The sequence below is a fragment of the Pristis pectinata genome, chromosome 17 (genome assembly GCF_009764475.1).
Source record: "Pristis pectinata isolate sPriPec2 chromosome 17, sPriPec2.1.pri, whole genome shotgun sequence".
NCBI classification, from domain to species: Eukaryota; Metazoa; Chordata; class Chondrichthyes; order Rhinopristiformes; family Pristidae; genus Pristis; species Pristis pectinata.
This window is the reverse complement of record NC_067421.1, coordinates 31816577-31833045: the sequence shown is the minus strand read 5'-3', so window position 1 is coordinate 31833045 and position 16469 is coordinate 31816577. Positions and strand designations below refer to the sequence as shown.

The 16469-nt window shown below is 40.2% G+C and overlaps 1 protein-coding gene across 5 annotated transcripts in view; it reads left to right on the top strand.

Annotated features, from left to right (window-relative positions):
- smtnb (smoothelin b) overlaps positions 1–9156 on the top strand; it is a 223446-nt gene extending 214290 nt beyond the window's left edge. For 3 of the 5 annotated variants that reach the window (XM_052032116.1, XM_052032115.1, XM_052032119.1), the window contains one exon: positions 1412–1542. Coding sequence is in view for 2 of the 5 variants with exons in the window: in XM_052032117.1 (XP_051888077.1) it covers positions 1412–1538 (127 nt within the window). In the remaining 3 variants the exon portion in view is untranslated. Of the gene's footprint in view, positions 1–1411 lie in introns of all 5 variants that reach the window. The other 2 variants (XM_052032118.1, XM_052032117.1) reach the window with 2 other exon arrangements.
- Positions 9157–16469: the final 7313 nt, after the last annotated feature.

Genomic DNA, 16469 nt, shown 5'->3' with positions numbered 1-16469 from the left:
ACATGGATATATAACATGTGAAGAAGTCTGACTGTAGAGGACTGGAAAACAAACTCAAGGTTCACTTCATTGGAGTCATTTCAGCTGAAAAAAAAATTGTAGATCATGAAATAAAGCAATAGCTGTGGTAATTTGTGCAGGGCAAGGCTCAGAATGTTGCTAGATGAAGGTATAAACTATGATATTACTGAAGGATTACAAAAATGTATTTGATCCATGAAAATCAACAACTGAATAAAATCACATTTAAGTTTAATATAAATAGAAAATAGAAAACAGGTTAGTTAATTAACACTAGCCATTCAGCATTGGTGCGGACATTTCAATTTTGATTTCACACTAATGTTAAATCTGTTCAATGTAAATTGGTTATGAATCAAAATAATAATGAAGTAAAAGAGAATGAGAGAATATCAGATGTAAATCTGAAATAAAAATTGCTGGTAGTACTCCATGGGTCAGGCAGCTTCTATGAAAGGAGGAACAGAGTTAAAGTTCCAGAATGTTATTCATTAATTCTGTTTCCCTCACCACAGATACTGCCTGACCTGCTGAGTACTTGCAGCATTTTCTGATTTTCTAAAATAATGCTCACTGTTCAACAGTATCCCCCTCTGTTGGTTAGGCTAGCCAGAGTCAGGATTCAGGCTATATTTATATGACAACTGCATGTATGAGAAAAAAATTGGTTCTTAGATAATTAACTTTCATTCACCTCACTTTCATTCGCCCATGGAATTTCTGACCTTCCTCACAGGTTCTTACTAGTTTTGCTATGAAATCTGGGGACTGAAATTGTAAATAAATATTTTTAAATGATGTAATTTGTTTTTTTAAATTGTCTAATTAATTATTAATTGTTTTTGAATGTTTGGAATGTCAGAGATTCACAAACATTCAAAGTCCGAAAATTTAAGCTCTAAGATAATATTTTGTGATTCTGCTTTTTTTTTTATCCGATTATCTCTCAGTGAAATACCTTGGTTTTTCCTACTTAAGGAGCATTTTATAAATGCAAGTTTTTATTATTTTCTGTTCAAGGAAAAGGCACCCTAGTCACCTAGTTTCTCCTCCTAAATGAAGCCATTCTTTCGTCATGTCAGCTTAGTTAACAGGGATTTTACAATGTATTGTGTTCAGCCATGGAATACATCCTAATTGAGAGTCAAGATCTATATTTCTTAGGCTCTTTATTACATAGGGACAATGATGAAAGGATTGAGAATCACCATATTCTTGCTCACTCCCCAACAGCCTGACATTAGAAAAGGCACTGCCTTGATTGAAAAATAGTGTATTACATCAACAGACCTGAACAGGAGGAAAGAAAGTAATTTTACAGTTTACAGCACTGTAGAGTTTAAAAGTTTATTTTGGTGCAGTATGCTTTACTAATACTTTCTCATTGCAGACGGGTAGCTTCCTGTGATCCCCTCATTGACGTAGAAGATATGATGATAATGGGCAAAAGACCTGATCCTAAGTGCATCTTCACATATGTCCAGTCCCTGTATAATCATCTACGAAGGTACGAGTAACGGGACCTGGAAGATGGAAGGCAGAGTGCCTTGTCTTTCTGTTTATATAAAAAAAAATCCACAGCTTGCCTGTGTTTTCAGACATTTGTCAAAAGACATGTACAGACATGAGTCACTACGTACTGCATTTGCACGCTTGGATTTTCTTTCTTTTAATGCATCCAGACAAGGGTGAAGATCCTAGGGCGATGTATTGTCTGTGTTATGTGTATTAAAGAATTCTAGCACATGACCATTTTTACTTCCAAATCAGGAAAAAAAATCATCTTATACATGTACTGAGAAAGAACCTTTATAATGTATATTTATCCACATACATATTTGCAGAGTATTACGGCACTAAATTAAGACAAAAAGGCTGCACAACAGTTTTTAGCATTAAGGAAAGCAAATTTGGATATATTAGTGATTTGGAATTATATAGCACATCCTTTTCTCTCACTCCTCACTCCCCCCAGCTTCACCCATCTCCCAACAGTCAGATTTAGAAGCAGTAAAAGAAGGTAATTTCAAATCAAGCGGCATATTATTTCATCATTCTGATATATCCCTCTGACAGTGAAGTGTGCAGTTATTCTGTCAAGTGTTCACTTTTGCAAGGAAACTACTATATTGTACAATTGAAATTTGTTTTCAAATTATACTTTCATTGTTCCCCTCTACAGCAAAAAAGATTGCACTTTAGTGAGACAATGGGGAATTTGCATGTCATTTAGTTATAATTCTAAAGAGTTTCAGTATTCCTATCACTAATAAAAATAATGGCTAATTTAATAGGTGTTTGGGAGTGAAGAGTGTAGCACTAAATGTGTCCGAGAGCATCAGTATCACTTGTAGCCTCTACACTAATTTAGTTCCATTGACTTTATTGATCTCTATTTGCAGAGACAAGTCCAACCAGCAGGTGATACTTACACATGCAATAAGCCTAAAAATTAATTCTCCCCATTCCATTCATACGGCAGATCACACGCTTGATTATCTGATAGAATAAAATAACACCTAAAGACCAGACCAGAATGGAGAACATCACTACGTTGTAGCAAAGCCTACACAAAAAGCATTTGAAAGTAGTTCAATAAATATAGACTGTATAGGTTATAGAGTCACAGAGCAATACAGCACGGATACAGGTCCTTCGGCTAACGAGTCCATGCCGATCATGTTGTCCACCGAGCTAGTCCCAATTTCCGGCATTCAGCCCATATCCCTCCAAGCCCCTCCCCTCCATGTACATATCCAAGTGCTTCTTAAATGATCCTATTGTACCTGCCTCAACCACCCTCTGGCAACTCATTCCATATACTCACCACCCACTCTGTGAAAAAGTTGCCCCTCAGGTCCCTTTTAAATCTTTCCCGTCTCATCCTAAATCTATGCCCTGTAATTTAGGACTCCCCTGCCCTGGAAAAAAGACTATTACCATCCATGCGTCTCATAATTTTAAACACTTCTATAAGGTCACTCCTCATCCTGCTACCTTCCATGGAATAAAGACCTGGCCTGGCCAACCTCTCCCTATAACTCAGGTTCCTCTGGTCCTGGTTGTAATACTGGGCCATTCACACAATTCCACTAATTTGATCTCTATTCTCAAGTTTACTTAACTCAATCAATTTAATCAGCCTTATTTGTGAAATGTCTGTTTCCATTGTATCCCCAGTTAACTGTTTCAGCAGAAGCAACATTTGGGAATCCAGAAGTGTTACTGCCCCTATGACTAGACACTGACTGCCTTTGGAATCCGTGCATGTGGAGATGAATAGTTTTGCACTTGGATGTGACTGTCACTCTATAGCAGCCTGCCAACATTCTCTAAATATCAAGAATAGTAACTTTGGGATTTCTGCTCATCTGTTGCCGTAGTTACAGTGTGGGAGATCATGAAACACTAATGGAAATTCTACCCTTTCATTTTAATTTTTCTGGTCTCTATTCCTGATTTCTCTCTGCTCTTTCTTCCTCTTCATTGCCGTGTCCTGACCAGTTCTGCAGATCATTTCACCATTTTGTGGTTCATCAGCTGCTTATGCATTGGGGAATATATAACTGTTATCAACATGTAATATTTGAGAGGTTAGTGCTGGAGATGGGAGAATAATTAAATTGCTGTGGGATAGGCAAATAGACTGATAGTGCGGACAATGGAGACTGCATTCTGTGGCTGGTGTTTGCATGGCATGTCACTGCAATGCTTCTTTGGTATATTTAAATATTGCTCGTTCCCTGTCTAGCATGTCTAGAACCAGGTCTTAAAATAAGGAGTCAGCCAATCAGCATCAAGATCGGGAGAAATTTCTTCACCCAGGGAGTGGTGAATCTTTGGGATTCTCTACCCAAGAAAGCTGTGGAGGTTCAGTCACCCAGTATAATAAGGTTCGAGATGAATTGAATTTTGGATATTAAGGGAATTGGGGATATGAATTTGTGCAAGAAAATGGCACTGAGGTAAAAAAATTAGCTGTGGTGGAGAAGGTGCAAGCTTCCTAACGGACTGCTTCTGTTTCTTACCTTTTTCTATGTTGCTCCTGGTTTTATCTCCGTTTAGAAATGGTTTAGAACTTCTAAGAGAGAAAATGACAAATTATTTTGAAAGTTGTACTTAAAAAAAAATCCTGTTAGGCCAAGTAAATTACTAATATTGAAACTGCTGTAAACCAGCATGGTGCCTTTGCATGTCTCCACAAAGAAGGATAATTGCACTGAATTAAAGAAGGTTTTTATATAAATGGTGGAAAAAATGCAAATTGTAGACATTGACCAATCAACATTTGAAAGAATTCTGACAAAACTTACACCCAAAATATTCATCAGACTCTCACTTAAAACATGTCCTACCCACTCCCTATGACCAGCACCCATGCACTACCCACCCTGGGATGAGAGGGACTGAAAAGATTTAAGCCTAGTTTAATTATAATTTTTGATTCTGGAATTGTGCAAATTTGAAATTATGATCAGCAAATTATGTTATAAAGCAGTCGCGAATGGTGTTGTGCAACCTTGATGATATTTGTAAGCCATGAACATACTTCCTTTGATTCACTAGTGCTGAACCAGGAGTAAGCGTAAATGTTGAGATATTTATAGTCCTTTGAGAGTGCTACATGCAGTGTATAGGCAGAAGGAGCACACCACTTCACAAACCACCCACCTGCCCACCCTTTAGGCATCTCCTGCCTCATCTGTAGAACAGTCTGCGGTTCCCACAATGGCCTCAACAGTCACCCCAGAACCCATAGAACCAGAGTAGAAACAAATCTCCCTCAATCCCAAGGATGTCTAAGAAGGACATAGAGATGCATCAGTGCATTGTGCCCTGCCTCTGAAATTCAGTTCCTTTGAAGTCAACGGAATGGATTTCAGAGGCAGAAGATTCCAGGTTAACTTGACTATATTAGTACATTATGGACATAAGTGTTTTAATACTCAAACAACTTCTTCAATTATATTAACCAAAAGAAAAAATTGTTCCCCATGGTCTGCTCTTTTTTTTAAAATAATCACCAGCATCATAACCAAATAATTACACTCATACATTTCAAATAATGTTACTATTTCTGTCACATTATAGTAGAGGGTTCAAGTTCCTGGCACTGTTAATGCAAGCACAAATGCCACAGGCTCTAATTTTCAAATTACTTGAAAACTGCTTGGTGTGTTTCTCTCTGTCAAGAATAATGTATGTGTTTTTTTAATAATCTACACAGGACAGACTGACCTTTGTAAACCACATGCATATTCACTGTAGGTATTAGTGCCACAGTTTATATTAAAAAAAATCAGTGCAATGTTTCTATATGTAACTGTATGAAGAAAACTGCCATACGCATGTGTATGTCTGTATATATTTTTATTATCCGTTTGGATTATGTTTTCTTATTAAAATTAGCATTGAGCTTGCTACAATTTTTTTTAATAGCTTAATATTTGTTTCTGGAAATACAGATTTATCTTTATTGATTATCCTCTTTGTACTCAAAATGGTGAAATTCTTGGATTAGAAACCAGTGGTTTCTGGGCACTGGGGGAGAAGAACTGTCGGACTTTGACCAGCTTTTCCAGGCATTTGCTAACCAGCTTGCAGTTATCAATTAATCCATGTTTCTCCTTCAAGATGCTTTTACTTTGAGGGATAAATGGAAGAGTAGACACATACCTGTCCTGCTTTGTGATAGTTTGCTATAATGTAAAGAATGCACTTTGAGAAATCTGACAGCAGTGTAGATCCAAATTGCCCAGATTTCTGTGAATTTTGTAAAGTGTTGTCCAAATAAATCTGACTTGCTAAGGGCACATTCTGATGCAACCATGCAAGAAGACTGACCTGCAGGGACTAACTCCCAGAAAATTAGGGAATTGGTTAATAAAAGCACATAGGGTCATGAAGATCAGACTCATGGAAAATGCAGGTCCATGGTTAAAAGTGACTCCACCAGGCTGTAATTTGAAGTGGCAGTATTACATCTACTTTATAAAAGGTGAACCACATGTGTCTAAATGCTAACAGCCCAAGATTCCAACTTGTGATGTACAAGTGCATTCAATCTCTCATATGTTGGAATTACCTCTCTCCTCACGTTAGCTGAAAACTGTCTTATAAAAAAGTTGTGGATATGGTGTTTTGAGGTAAAATCTAAATGCTAAACATTAATTGGCGTCTCAAAGACAAAAATGCTAACATTCCAGGTAACCAGGGGAGTGGTTATGATTTTGATTAAGATTTACAATATTTGAGAGGTTCCATTTTTTTCTCTATCCTGAAAAATAGTTATATAGCTGGCATTTTGATTTTTTTGGGAATGTTTACAGTGCAGCAACTTGGTCCATGCCATCTTTTGCAAACACATAACATTCTTTCTGTAGTCCTGTTGGATGATATTTCACCTGTTGCACAACCTTGTGATGCCTTCTTAGTGTTGGCCGTGTCCATTCAACATTTAGCCAGTGTCATCTACATTCTCCAGACAGAGCAGTGAATACATTAGAAGGAAAGTTGGAATTAACCCAGGATTAAATAGGAACCTGGAAATTTAGGATGTGGATTCTTTTAAGGTTGCACTACCACTGGTGTTGGATGAATATTGGCTGATAGATCAATTGTTAAACCATGAATTTTAGTTCATTAGTACATGGAGGATAATAATTGCTGTAAGGAAGATGGTGACTAATGTGTTTGGACTGTGTGAAGGAGAAAGTTCTAGAACCTGATTCTCTGCAAGCAGCATATAAATCCATGGCTCACATCTGCACAATCTGGCTACAAATTTATACATTGTTCTGAAAGACGGGTATAATACCTGCTCCACTGCACAATCAATTTGGGAGCTTGTGCCAATTCTTATTCTTTGTCTTAAAAAAAGAAAGATGAAGGCTTCAAAATGAAATGTATAAAAAATAAATACACTGCCATATTACTACGTTTTACTACTAAGCCTTGTTAGTGGGCTTGAACATACGGTGTTCTTGGGTCAAAGACCCATGCCGTGTTGTAATAAAGCGAGTCCTTAGTGAAAGGCTTGTACGTCTACAGGCCTGAGTACTGGCTGTAATTATTCTATCCTGTTGATGATTTAGTTTAACCCCTACTCCAGCAACAAATGATTTCCCAATGTGCTGAATTTTGTTCTTTGCAGGAAATTGACAGTTCACTGCTGGTCTCAAAGAGAGTTGCGTACAAAAATCTAGCAAACTCTGGCATGTCTGGCATGGATTTACCTTTCACTGACTTTGGTTGTTGTCAGAAATCAGTTCAAAGGGTTCCCCAGTACCCTCTTTTTCAGGGTATTTTGCAACAAAAACATCAATTCGTTGTTTTTCGGATATCCCACTAGAGAAGGCTGAAAAATAAAACAACCTCTGGAGGATTGCAGCTGTGATTTTCCAAATTTAGTGTATGCATATGAACTCCAGAAGTTGCTGCCAGATTCCCAGGGCCGTGATGGTGAATTCTGATATTTTTGCTGTCAATTTCAAGCACAAAATCCAGGCCATTGACTATCATCAGCCCAATATACAGTGCAATGCAAACTGATGAAAAACCAATAACGGAATAAGAAAACATTAGTTAGTTAATATTGGATAATAGGACGTTTGAGACTGCATTGGTAGTGTGCTACATCACAGGAACCTTGACCTTCACTGGCAATCCTGCTGCAAGATGTTATTTTATATTTTCATTATTTTAAAGTATCTTAGCTCATAATGATGTGTTTGGGATTGCACATACTTCATTTATTCCGTGGACAAGTATGACATGGATTAGATGTAGATTTATTGGTGTGGATTTTGGTCTAGAGACCAGTTCCTGTGCCAGGAGGGTATGGGGCGAGGGATGCACATTTGTGAGATGATGAAGCCTGAATATCCCACTGCAGAGCTTTTAGTGGAGGTCCCATCCATGGACAACACAATCGACAAGCTGGAACCCATTCAGAAGGGAATAGCTAAAGGCCTTGAGAGTAGTTGGGGAAATTGAAAGAGATTGGGGTGGGCAGGGAGCAAATGAGGTCAGGAACTCCATGAGGGTGGCCCAAATCATGTTTAGTCCAATGATGGCCAGGAATAAGGCAACAGATGGTGACCAGGAAGAGCTGAGAGCCCTTGGGAGAAATGGTGAGAAGTGGAGGTTTATTGGGTAGTTTGGAGCCTGTAGAAACACCCCGGTCCTCTCAGTCCACAGGCAAAAATCACTCCTCGTGTTGTTTCTTGTCTCCTTTCAATTTCTGAGTTTAGAGAGTAGGAAAAGAGGGGAGGGGAAACCTGACTGCCTCACGTTGAAGTGGAATGACTGTTAAACTAGAGCAGACCGAGTCTGCTGACCATATTTAAATGACCCTACGTGATAGGTCTCTTAAGCTTTGCCCTACTTCTTAAACAAGAATGGGTGAATTTGAATAGGTTCAGTTTCCATTCCAGATGTTTTGTAAATTAAACTCTTGACATGAGCCCAATTAATCTGATTGGGAGCTCAAATTCAGGCTATCGTCACTAACTATCTTTCCAGTACAGAATTAATTCTTTTGACCTTTTCAAACACATGTACGAAAATTCAATTTCGGATCAGTTCTGCCATACACAGGTTGTCACCTGGTGCACGTTCCTCATTTGTTTAAGGTAATTGGTTATCAACAAAGCGCAGGTCTGCACTGCTCCAGAGAACTAACAGCCAGTACCTTTACTAAAAGATAATAGCCTCAATTTAAGATTTTACCAATACTTTTTCATTCTACACTCAGATTTACAAATATAGTGCACACACAAACATGTTTACATAAAGCACCTGCTATTTTACACAAAACAACGTCCATTCTTTCATTATCTGTGGAGCAGGTAAACTTGACTCTTTCCTCTTTTTGAGTTTATCCCTCTGATTATAATGCTATTTAATTTTAGTTCTGTTTGGAGAGCTCACGACATGGCTGTATTCCTGCTTGCACTAGAATTGAATTATGTATGGAATAAGCCTGTTTTACCTTCAGTTTAGCTTGTTGTGTCTTTTTCAGACCACTACACTGTTTTAGATAGTTAACAGATTTCAGTATGCATTTTAAAACATCTGTTTTACACAGTTTACATGAATATGCACTAAAGCACAAAATAAAACTACTTACAATCAGTATTATTGTGGTTTTACTTATTTATCCCATTGAAATTGTGTCTTCATGGATCTTCAGATGCTTCTTTTCCATAAAACTCCCTCTCCTCTCTCCCTCCCTCCACTCTTTTCCTCTGCTCCCTTTGCCTTCTCCTCTCCCTTCCCTGTTGTCTCACCACCCGCCATCACCACAGCCATCATGTCCAACGTGACGTGATGAAGGAATCCAATGATCTGTGGAAGGTGCTGGCAGTCCCCAGCAACGGCCCCCACTCACCGTGCCAGCAGGCCCTGAGCTCAGCAGATCAGAGGAACAACACCTCATATTCCGTCTTGGCAGTCTCTAACCTTACAGCATCAATAACGATTTCTCTAACTTCTGGTATGCCCTGCCCCCCTTTGGTTTTCCCTTATCCCTCTGGCCCCATTACCCCTTCTCTTTCCCCTCCCCCACCCTCACGACCTGCCCCTCACCCACACCTTCCTCCCTCTGGTTCCCCACCTCCTTCCCTTTATTCCATGGTCACTGTCATCTCCTATCTGATTCCATCTTATTCAGCCTTTTGCCTCTTCCACCTCTCACCTCCCAGCTCCACAACATTCCCACTTTCCCAGCCCGCCCCCCCGTGACCTGGATTCACCTGACAGTTCCTCCCCTCCCCCCACCCTTTTATTCTGGCCTCTCCCCTCTTCCTTTCCAGTCCTGATGAAGGGTCTCAGCCCGAAATGTCAACTCTTCATTTCCCTCCATAGCTGCCGTCTGACCCACGGAGTTCCTCCAGCGTTTTGTGTGTGTTGCTCCTGAGCTCACTGGGCAGACCTGCAAAGCAGGACGGAGGCTGCATGTACGTGCAAATTTTACTCCCACGGTTGGACCCTGTTTATCATTTTTATTTACAAGTGGATAGATGTATTTTCCCTCCATTTGTCAGGACAGAGCACGCCCTAAAGTGGAGTTCTTAAGGTAGGTCATGGTGAATGGTTATTACATTTGAGAAAGGGAAACAACCATAAATGAAAATAAGCATGACCAAGTGAATACTAGATCGATTTCTTACTTTACCCCCTTTGAGATTGAATGCAATGCAAAAGCAAAATGCATTGGAAACATTCTCTTGAGTCCGACATGAAGCAGCTGAGAAGGCACAGCAATGTGCAAGGAGTTCCGATTAAAAACGGCTTGGAATCTCTTTGTGGAGATAAGAGGAGGACTTTTGCACCTACCCTCCCATAAAACACAATCAACTGGAGCTCACCTCCTGCCGTCCTCCCCTTCCATTCACCAACCACTTTAGGTTCATAGATCTCCAAGGTTTCGTGCTTCAATGTGAAGAGCTGCACAAAGGCACTTGTGGAATTATCAGCAGCTTCCCAAAGTTTGCTGAAAAGAGCCAAAACTTTTTTCTGCAGAGCTCTGCAACTTCCTCGACAATCTCTTGCCCATTCTGAGTGAGTTAAAAATTAGCCATAATGACATTGGGCATAGGAGGAAGATGTGTAATGTCCAAACCAAACTGACTGAAAAACAACAATATAGTATTACAGAGACACAAGAGACTTAGATGCTGGAATCTGGAGCAAAAAACAAGATGCTGGAGGAACTCAGTGGGCCAAGCAGCATCTGTGGAGGGAATGGACAATTGATGTTTCGGGTCGAGACCCTCCATCTGTACTGGGGTATAGTGTATGGAGTATAGTATTACAGCTGCTTGAACAATCTATACTCTCGATGAAAGAATCTTCTTCCCTATCATTAGCAAGGTCCAGTTTTGGAATCCAGACCTAAAGCATCATTCAACACCATTATAACTTTAATAATTTAATTTTTTTGTAATAAAATGTGTTACAGTTTTCGGCATTTATTTCTCCTGTAAGCTTTCTAGTTATCTTTGCAGTTTTAGAGGCCAATTTGTGGGGAAAAAAGCTCCATTAATGAACCAAATCCTGTTCAATGGTACAATGGCAAAATACACCAGCTGGTCTGCCACACAACACCAACTCAGATTCAATTCTCATTCCCATGATTAAGTTAGTTACCTTCAGGTACACAGGAAAAATATTAGAAAAGGACTCATGCTTTTGGTGAAATTGCATCCTGTTGATTTCACTCGTGGATAGCATGGGTCTCGGTTATAATTTGCCAAATGCCAAAAAACTTGTCAACATTTACTGTTCAGCTTCATCCCGAACAACATTACTGAAGTTTAACTTTGAATGCAACAGCACCAGTGAGACAGGAGAGGAAGAACCGCTGACAAATTAAAATGATAAAATTTCAAAGATGTAAATGTCAGTAAAACTAGGATATGGCAATAAACTGTCCACAATACAATGCTCACCAACAGGAAATGAAAACAGTAAAATGAATCATAGAGATAGGGATACAGCATGGAAACAGGCCCTTTGGCCCATCGAATCTGTGCTGACCATCAGGCACCCATTTACAATAACCTAACCCATTTCTTTCCTCCCCGTATTCCCATCATCTCCCAGATTCTCCCTCTCACCAACACACTCAGGGCAGTTTACAGCAGCCAATTAACCTATCAACCCACACATCTTTTGGGTGTGGGAGGAAGCCAGAGCACCCGGAGGAAACCCATGCAGTCACAAGGAGAATGTGCAAACTCCTGCACAGATAGCACTGAGGTCAGGATTGAACCCCGGCCACTGAAGCCAGGAGCCAGGGGCTGGACTAGCTGCACCTTTGTAACTAACAAGTGCTGAAGGAGAAGAATGATCATCAACCTGAAACATAAACTCTATTCCTTTCTTTATAGATGCTGCCTGACCCCTCTGAGTTTTCCCTGCATTTTCTGTTTTACTTCCAGATTTCCAGCATCCACAATATTTTGTGCTTCAGTTATGCACATGAAACCAGTCACTTCCCATCTGTGTTAGTAAACAACTCAGTGATAAATTGTAATACTAAATTCAAAGCAAAGTTATCTTACCAAAACATTAACTGGTCTTCTCCAAATTTTACTTCCAGGCAAATTTGCTGTATAATCCCACCACTTTATTTTAGATTTTCAACATCCACTTTTTTAAAAATAGCTTCCTATGGTGACAATGCTATTGTCAGAGTAAGTGGAAATGACTGGGTGACTGCCTTGTGTCAGTCAAGTTTAATGATGACTGGTTTAAAGGAGTGAGATTGACTTCATGCCCATAATGAATGTGCAATTGTTCCTATTCAGTGCAATTTTCTGGAGAAGTTGCTGTAGTTTGTTTCCTCTGCTGTTTAATAGACTATAGAATATAGAACACTACAGCACAGTACAGGCCCTTCAGCCCACAATGTTGTGCCAACATACTATCCTGCTCTAAGATCTATCTAACCCTTCCCTCCCACATAGCCCCCTATTTTCCTATCATTCATGTGCCTATCTAAGAGTCTCTTAAATGTCCCTAATGTATCTGCCCCCACAACCTCTGCAGAGAGTGCGTTCCACACACCCACTGATTTCTGAGTAAAAAATGTCTAAGACACTGTGATGGTGTCTGAGTAAAAAACTGAATTTGCTTGCAATAGACTGCTGTGAATCATATGCTCTGCCCCACCTCCAACTCATGGGCTCAGTGTTGTCTTTAAAATTCTTCTTAAATATTACCTTGACTCTTTGATTCATTGCTTGCTGTATGATACTCCAATTGATGCCATAATTTGTGCCCTGCAAAGCCTAACATTCAATTATATTGAACTAGCATATGAAGGGCATAATAGTATCAATTTGGCAGACATTGTCCATTTATAAACATGAACAAATGCAAGAGTTTTATTTGAAATATAAACTTCGATCTTAGTTGAGCACCATTTCTTGGTTCACTTTACATTCTTTGCTTAAAATTGTTTTTGCTGCAACAGCTGACTAGGATTCTGTGCTATCTGACCTGTACGTGGTAAAGTTAACGCCAGTATAGAAGCACCCAACACACGCATTCTGTGCAATACTCTCGGTCAAGTCCTTAGTTCAGTTGATTGAAATACTGGGTAGCAGCAATGAACAAGTGGGTCATTCTCCAGTCACTTACCGCCCTCCAGTGGTAACTTGCAGAGCACTGCCACAATCCAGTCACAACTCGAATGCTCACCCAACTTCTTACCCAGCTTGTCAGAAATCAGATGGCATTGGAGTTGGATGAGAATTTTTGACTTTCATGCCTTGTTTTAATAAACTGTTACTGGCAGACGAGGCCTGGATAATGCAGTTCACAGCAATTCCTAAGGAGGTTCCCGAGGCGGAACAGGTTCAATCCTGACCTCTGGTGGCTGCTTGTTTTCTCTGTAACTGCGTGGGTTTCCTCTGGGTGTTCAAGTTTCCACCCAGGCCCAGAAGATATGCAGGTTGGTGGGTTAACTGGGAAATTGCTCCTCATGTGAGGATGAGTGGGTTGATGGGAATGTAGGAACAATAAAATGGGATTAATGTTGGATTAGTGCAAATGGGTTCTTAATGAGTCCACACTTGGTGAGCTGAAGAGCCTGTTTCTGTGCTGGATGACTCTATGCCTATTTACAGTAGAAATGCACTCGTTAAGACAAGGTTGCATTCCCTGTTTTTACATTTCACGGAAACATTTGAAATACAGCTCCTTACGGAGAGCCACGACATACGAGCGAGAACAGCGGGATGGATGGGGATGGATTTGCCGGCTGCTGCGGTGCTGTAGGCATCTTCCGCCAGGTGGGAACGGAATGGGGCACTCCCGCGTCTTCTCCCGCCCACCAATCGATGAGCCACATCAACTGGGGGCTGGGTGGAGCCGAGCAGAGCCGGGAGCACTGAGCAGGCTCACAGCCGTTTCGGTGAACCTCTCCCACTCACTGTGTTCATTTTCCAACATGAACAGTTCAAATTACAAACAGTTCTAAGGAATGGAATCCTGTCAAAACCTGGGGACTGTCTTCAGGTAAGTTTGATCTATCAAAGGACTGTTTTTAGCTTTTCACGTATATCTCTGAAAATCCTGGTGAAGTACAACAGAGCAAAAAGGAAGTACTGTTCCCTTGGGGAGGAGCGTTCACAGGATGACTCTTAAGCAGGGCTGGCTGATGTGGTTGGGGCACCCATTGCTAATGCAGGTCCCAGCTTTAGCATAGGAAGGGGTGCTAATACCTCATAAAGCAGTGAGAAAAGCTTTTTGTCTGGAAAGCAGCCTTCCATTATCTTTGCTAAAACCAACTCCAATGCAGGTTTCATTTGATCCATGTTGTAGTTTATAGCAGCTTCTGAGTCTGAATTGTTAGAAGTTGATTGAAATGTTTCAGTTTTCTTTAGAGAGGTTTTAAACGATGTTAATGCAGGGTGAGAGAGTAAACATGAAACTTTTAAGAATTAAATATCTTTTATAAAATGCAACAAGATTTGCCTCTTTTCAAGTGCATTGATCAGACTAGTGCCAGCATTATAAAGACTTTTACAAACAGCTGTGAATGTGGCCTCAAATTAAATTTTCCATTGACAGTTCCCTGAAAAGAGCCAAAACTGGTGGTTCTTCTCTATGGTGCAAAGGGAATCACTCTCCAGTAGGGCCGGTGTCACCACAAGCATGGACATCAAGATTACCATCCTTATTGTAGAAAGGTCACTTAATTTTAAGTTATAATCGTGGGATGAAACTGCTGTGCTTTGTAGTCCATTGTGGGATTGTTTTGCGAATGTATATGTCACACCTTGGTGCCTGCCTCTCTGTGTGCAGTGCCCGTGTTTCCTTCCCTTACATTAGATAACAGGAACAAAGTAACTTTCAACAGAACATGAGGGCTGCAAGTCAACCATTTTTCTTAAAACATAATTGGACCATTTCACATGTTCAGTTCACTCATTACTTGGTAAAACACTTCCGTAATCTTCATACAGGAGGGACTGGAAGGTTTCAACCCAAAGTAAAATAAACACATAAAGTTAAATCCATGTAGATTTTAAGCCAAGGAAACACTTTGGTCCAGAAGTTCAATGAGACTGGTAAAGGCACATTAATGGGACCATCTGCTGAATAATTCAATTCCAGAACAATATCTTTTCTGAAGTGAACTCATCAGTCCGTCTGTTTGACAAGAAGGTGAAATTGAATTCGGAACCAACATGTTCCCATGAGGGTGTATAGTAAGGACAAGTCCAAGGAACCCTGGATGTCAGGGGATAGAGAGTTGGATAAAGACAAGAAAAGGAAGCATTTGGCAGCTATAGAGAACTGAGATAGGGCGAAACCTTATATGAGTAAAGCGTTTGATGGGGTTATTTAAAAAGGAAAAAGGGGACATGAAATGTCACTGGTGAACGAGATTAAGGAAAACCCAAACCATTTTATGACTTTGTTAAAGGGCAAGAGTGTAACCAGGGACCTAAGTGTTAATCTGTGTATGGGGCCAGAGGATGTAGGTGATGTCTCAAATGAGATCTTCTCTTATGATGGGATATTGTAGTTGAAGAATTTAGGGGGTGGGGGGAGGGTGGAGGTGCAGTGACTCTTTAGGACAAGTTACCATTGAAGGTATTGGATGTCTTAGCAGACCTAAAGGTGGACAATTCCCAAGGGGCTAATGAGATTATTCCAGGCTGTAATGGGAGGCAAGGAAGAAGCTTGCTGGGGCTCTGAAAAAGATCTTTAAATCTTCACTGGCCACAGGTGAGGTGCCAGATGACTGGAGGACAGCAAACATGCTACTTTTATTTAGAAAGGAGAGCAGGGACAAGCCTAATAATTAAAGGCCTGTAAATCTAATGTCAGTGGTAGGGAAGTTATTGGAAAAGGATCTGAGGGACAGGATTAATCTACTCTTGGATTAATCATGGTCAATAAAGCATTTTTAAGGGGAAATCCTATCTAACCAATTTGATTGAATTTTTTGAAGTAGCAATGAAACGTATTGATGAGGGTAATGGAGTTGCATTGTCTACATTGACTTCAGTAAGAGCTTCGAAAGGTCCCAACTGGGAACCTGGTCCAAAAGATTAGAAATATTGGAATCTGTTGGTAAATTGGATCCAAAATTGGCTTGGTAACCAGAGAGTGATGGTGGAGAGTTGTTATGTGATTGGCAGCCTGTAACCTGTGGTGTACCACAGGGATCAGTGCTGGGGCCCTTACAGTTTGTTAGATATATTAATGATTTGAATTGAATGGAAGGGGTATGATTAATAAGTTTGCAGATGGCAGAAAAATTGGTGGTGTTGATAGTGAGGAGAATAATCTTAAAATGGGCAGAGCAAAGGCAGCTGGAATTTAATCCTGATAAGTGTGAGATGATGTATTTTGGGAAGAATAATAAGACTAGGGTATACACAATGAGTGGTAGGGCCTAGGAAGTATCGGAGAACAGAGGGACA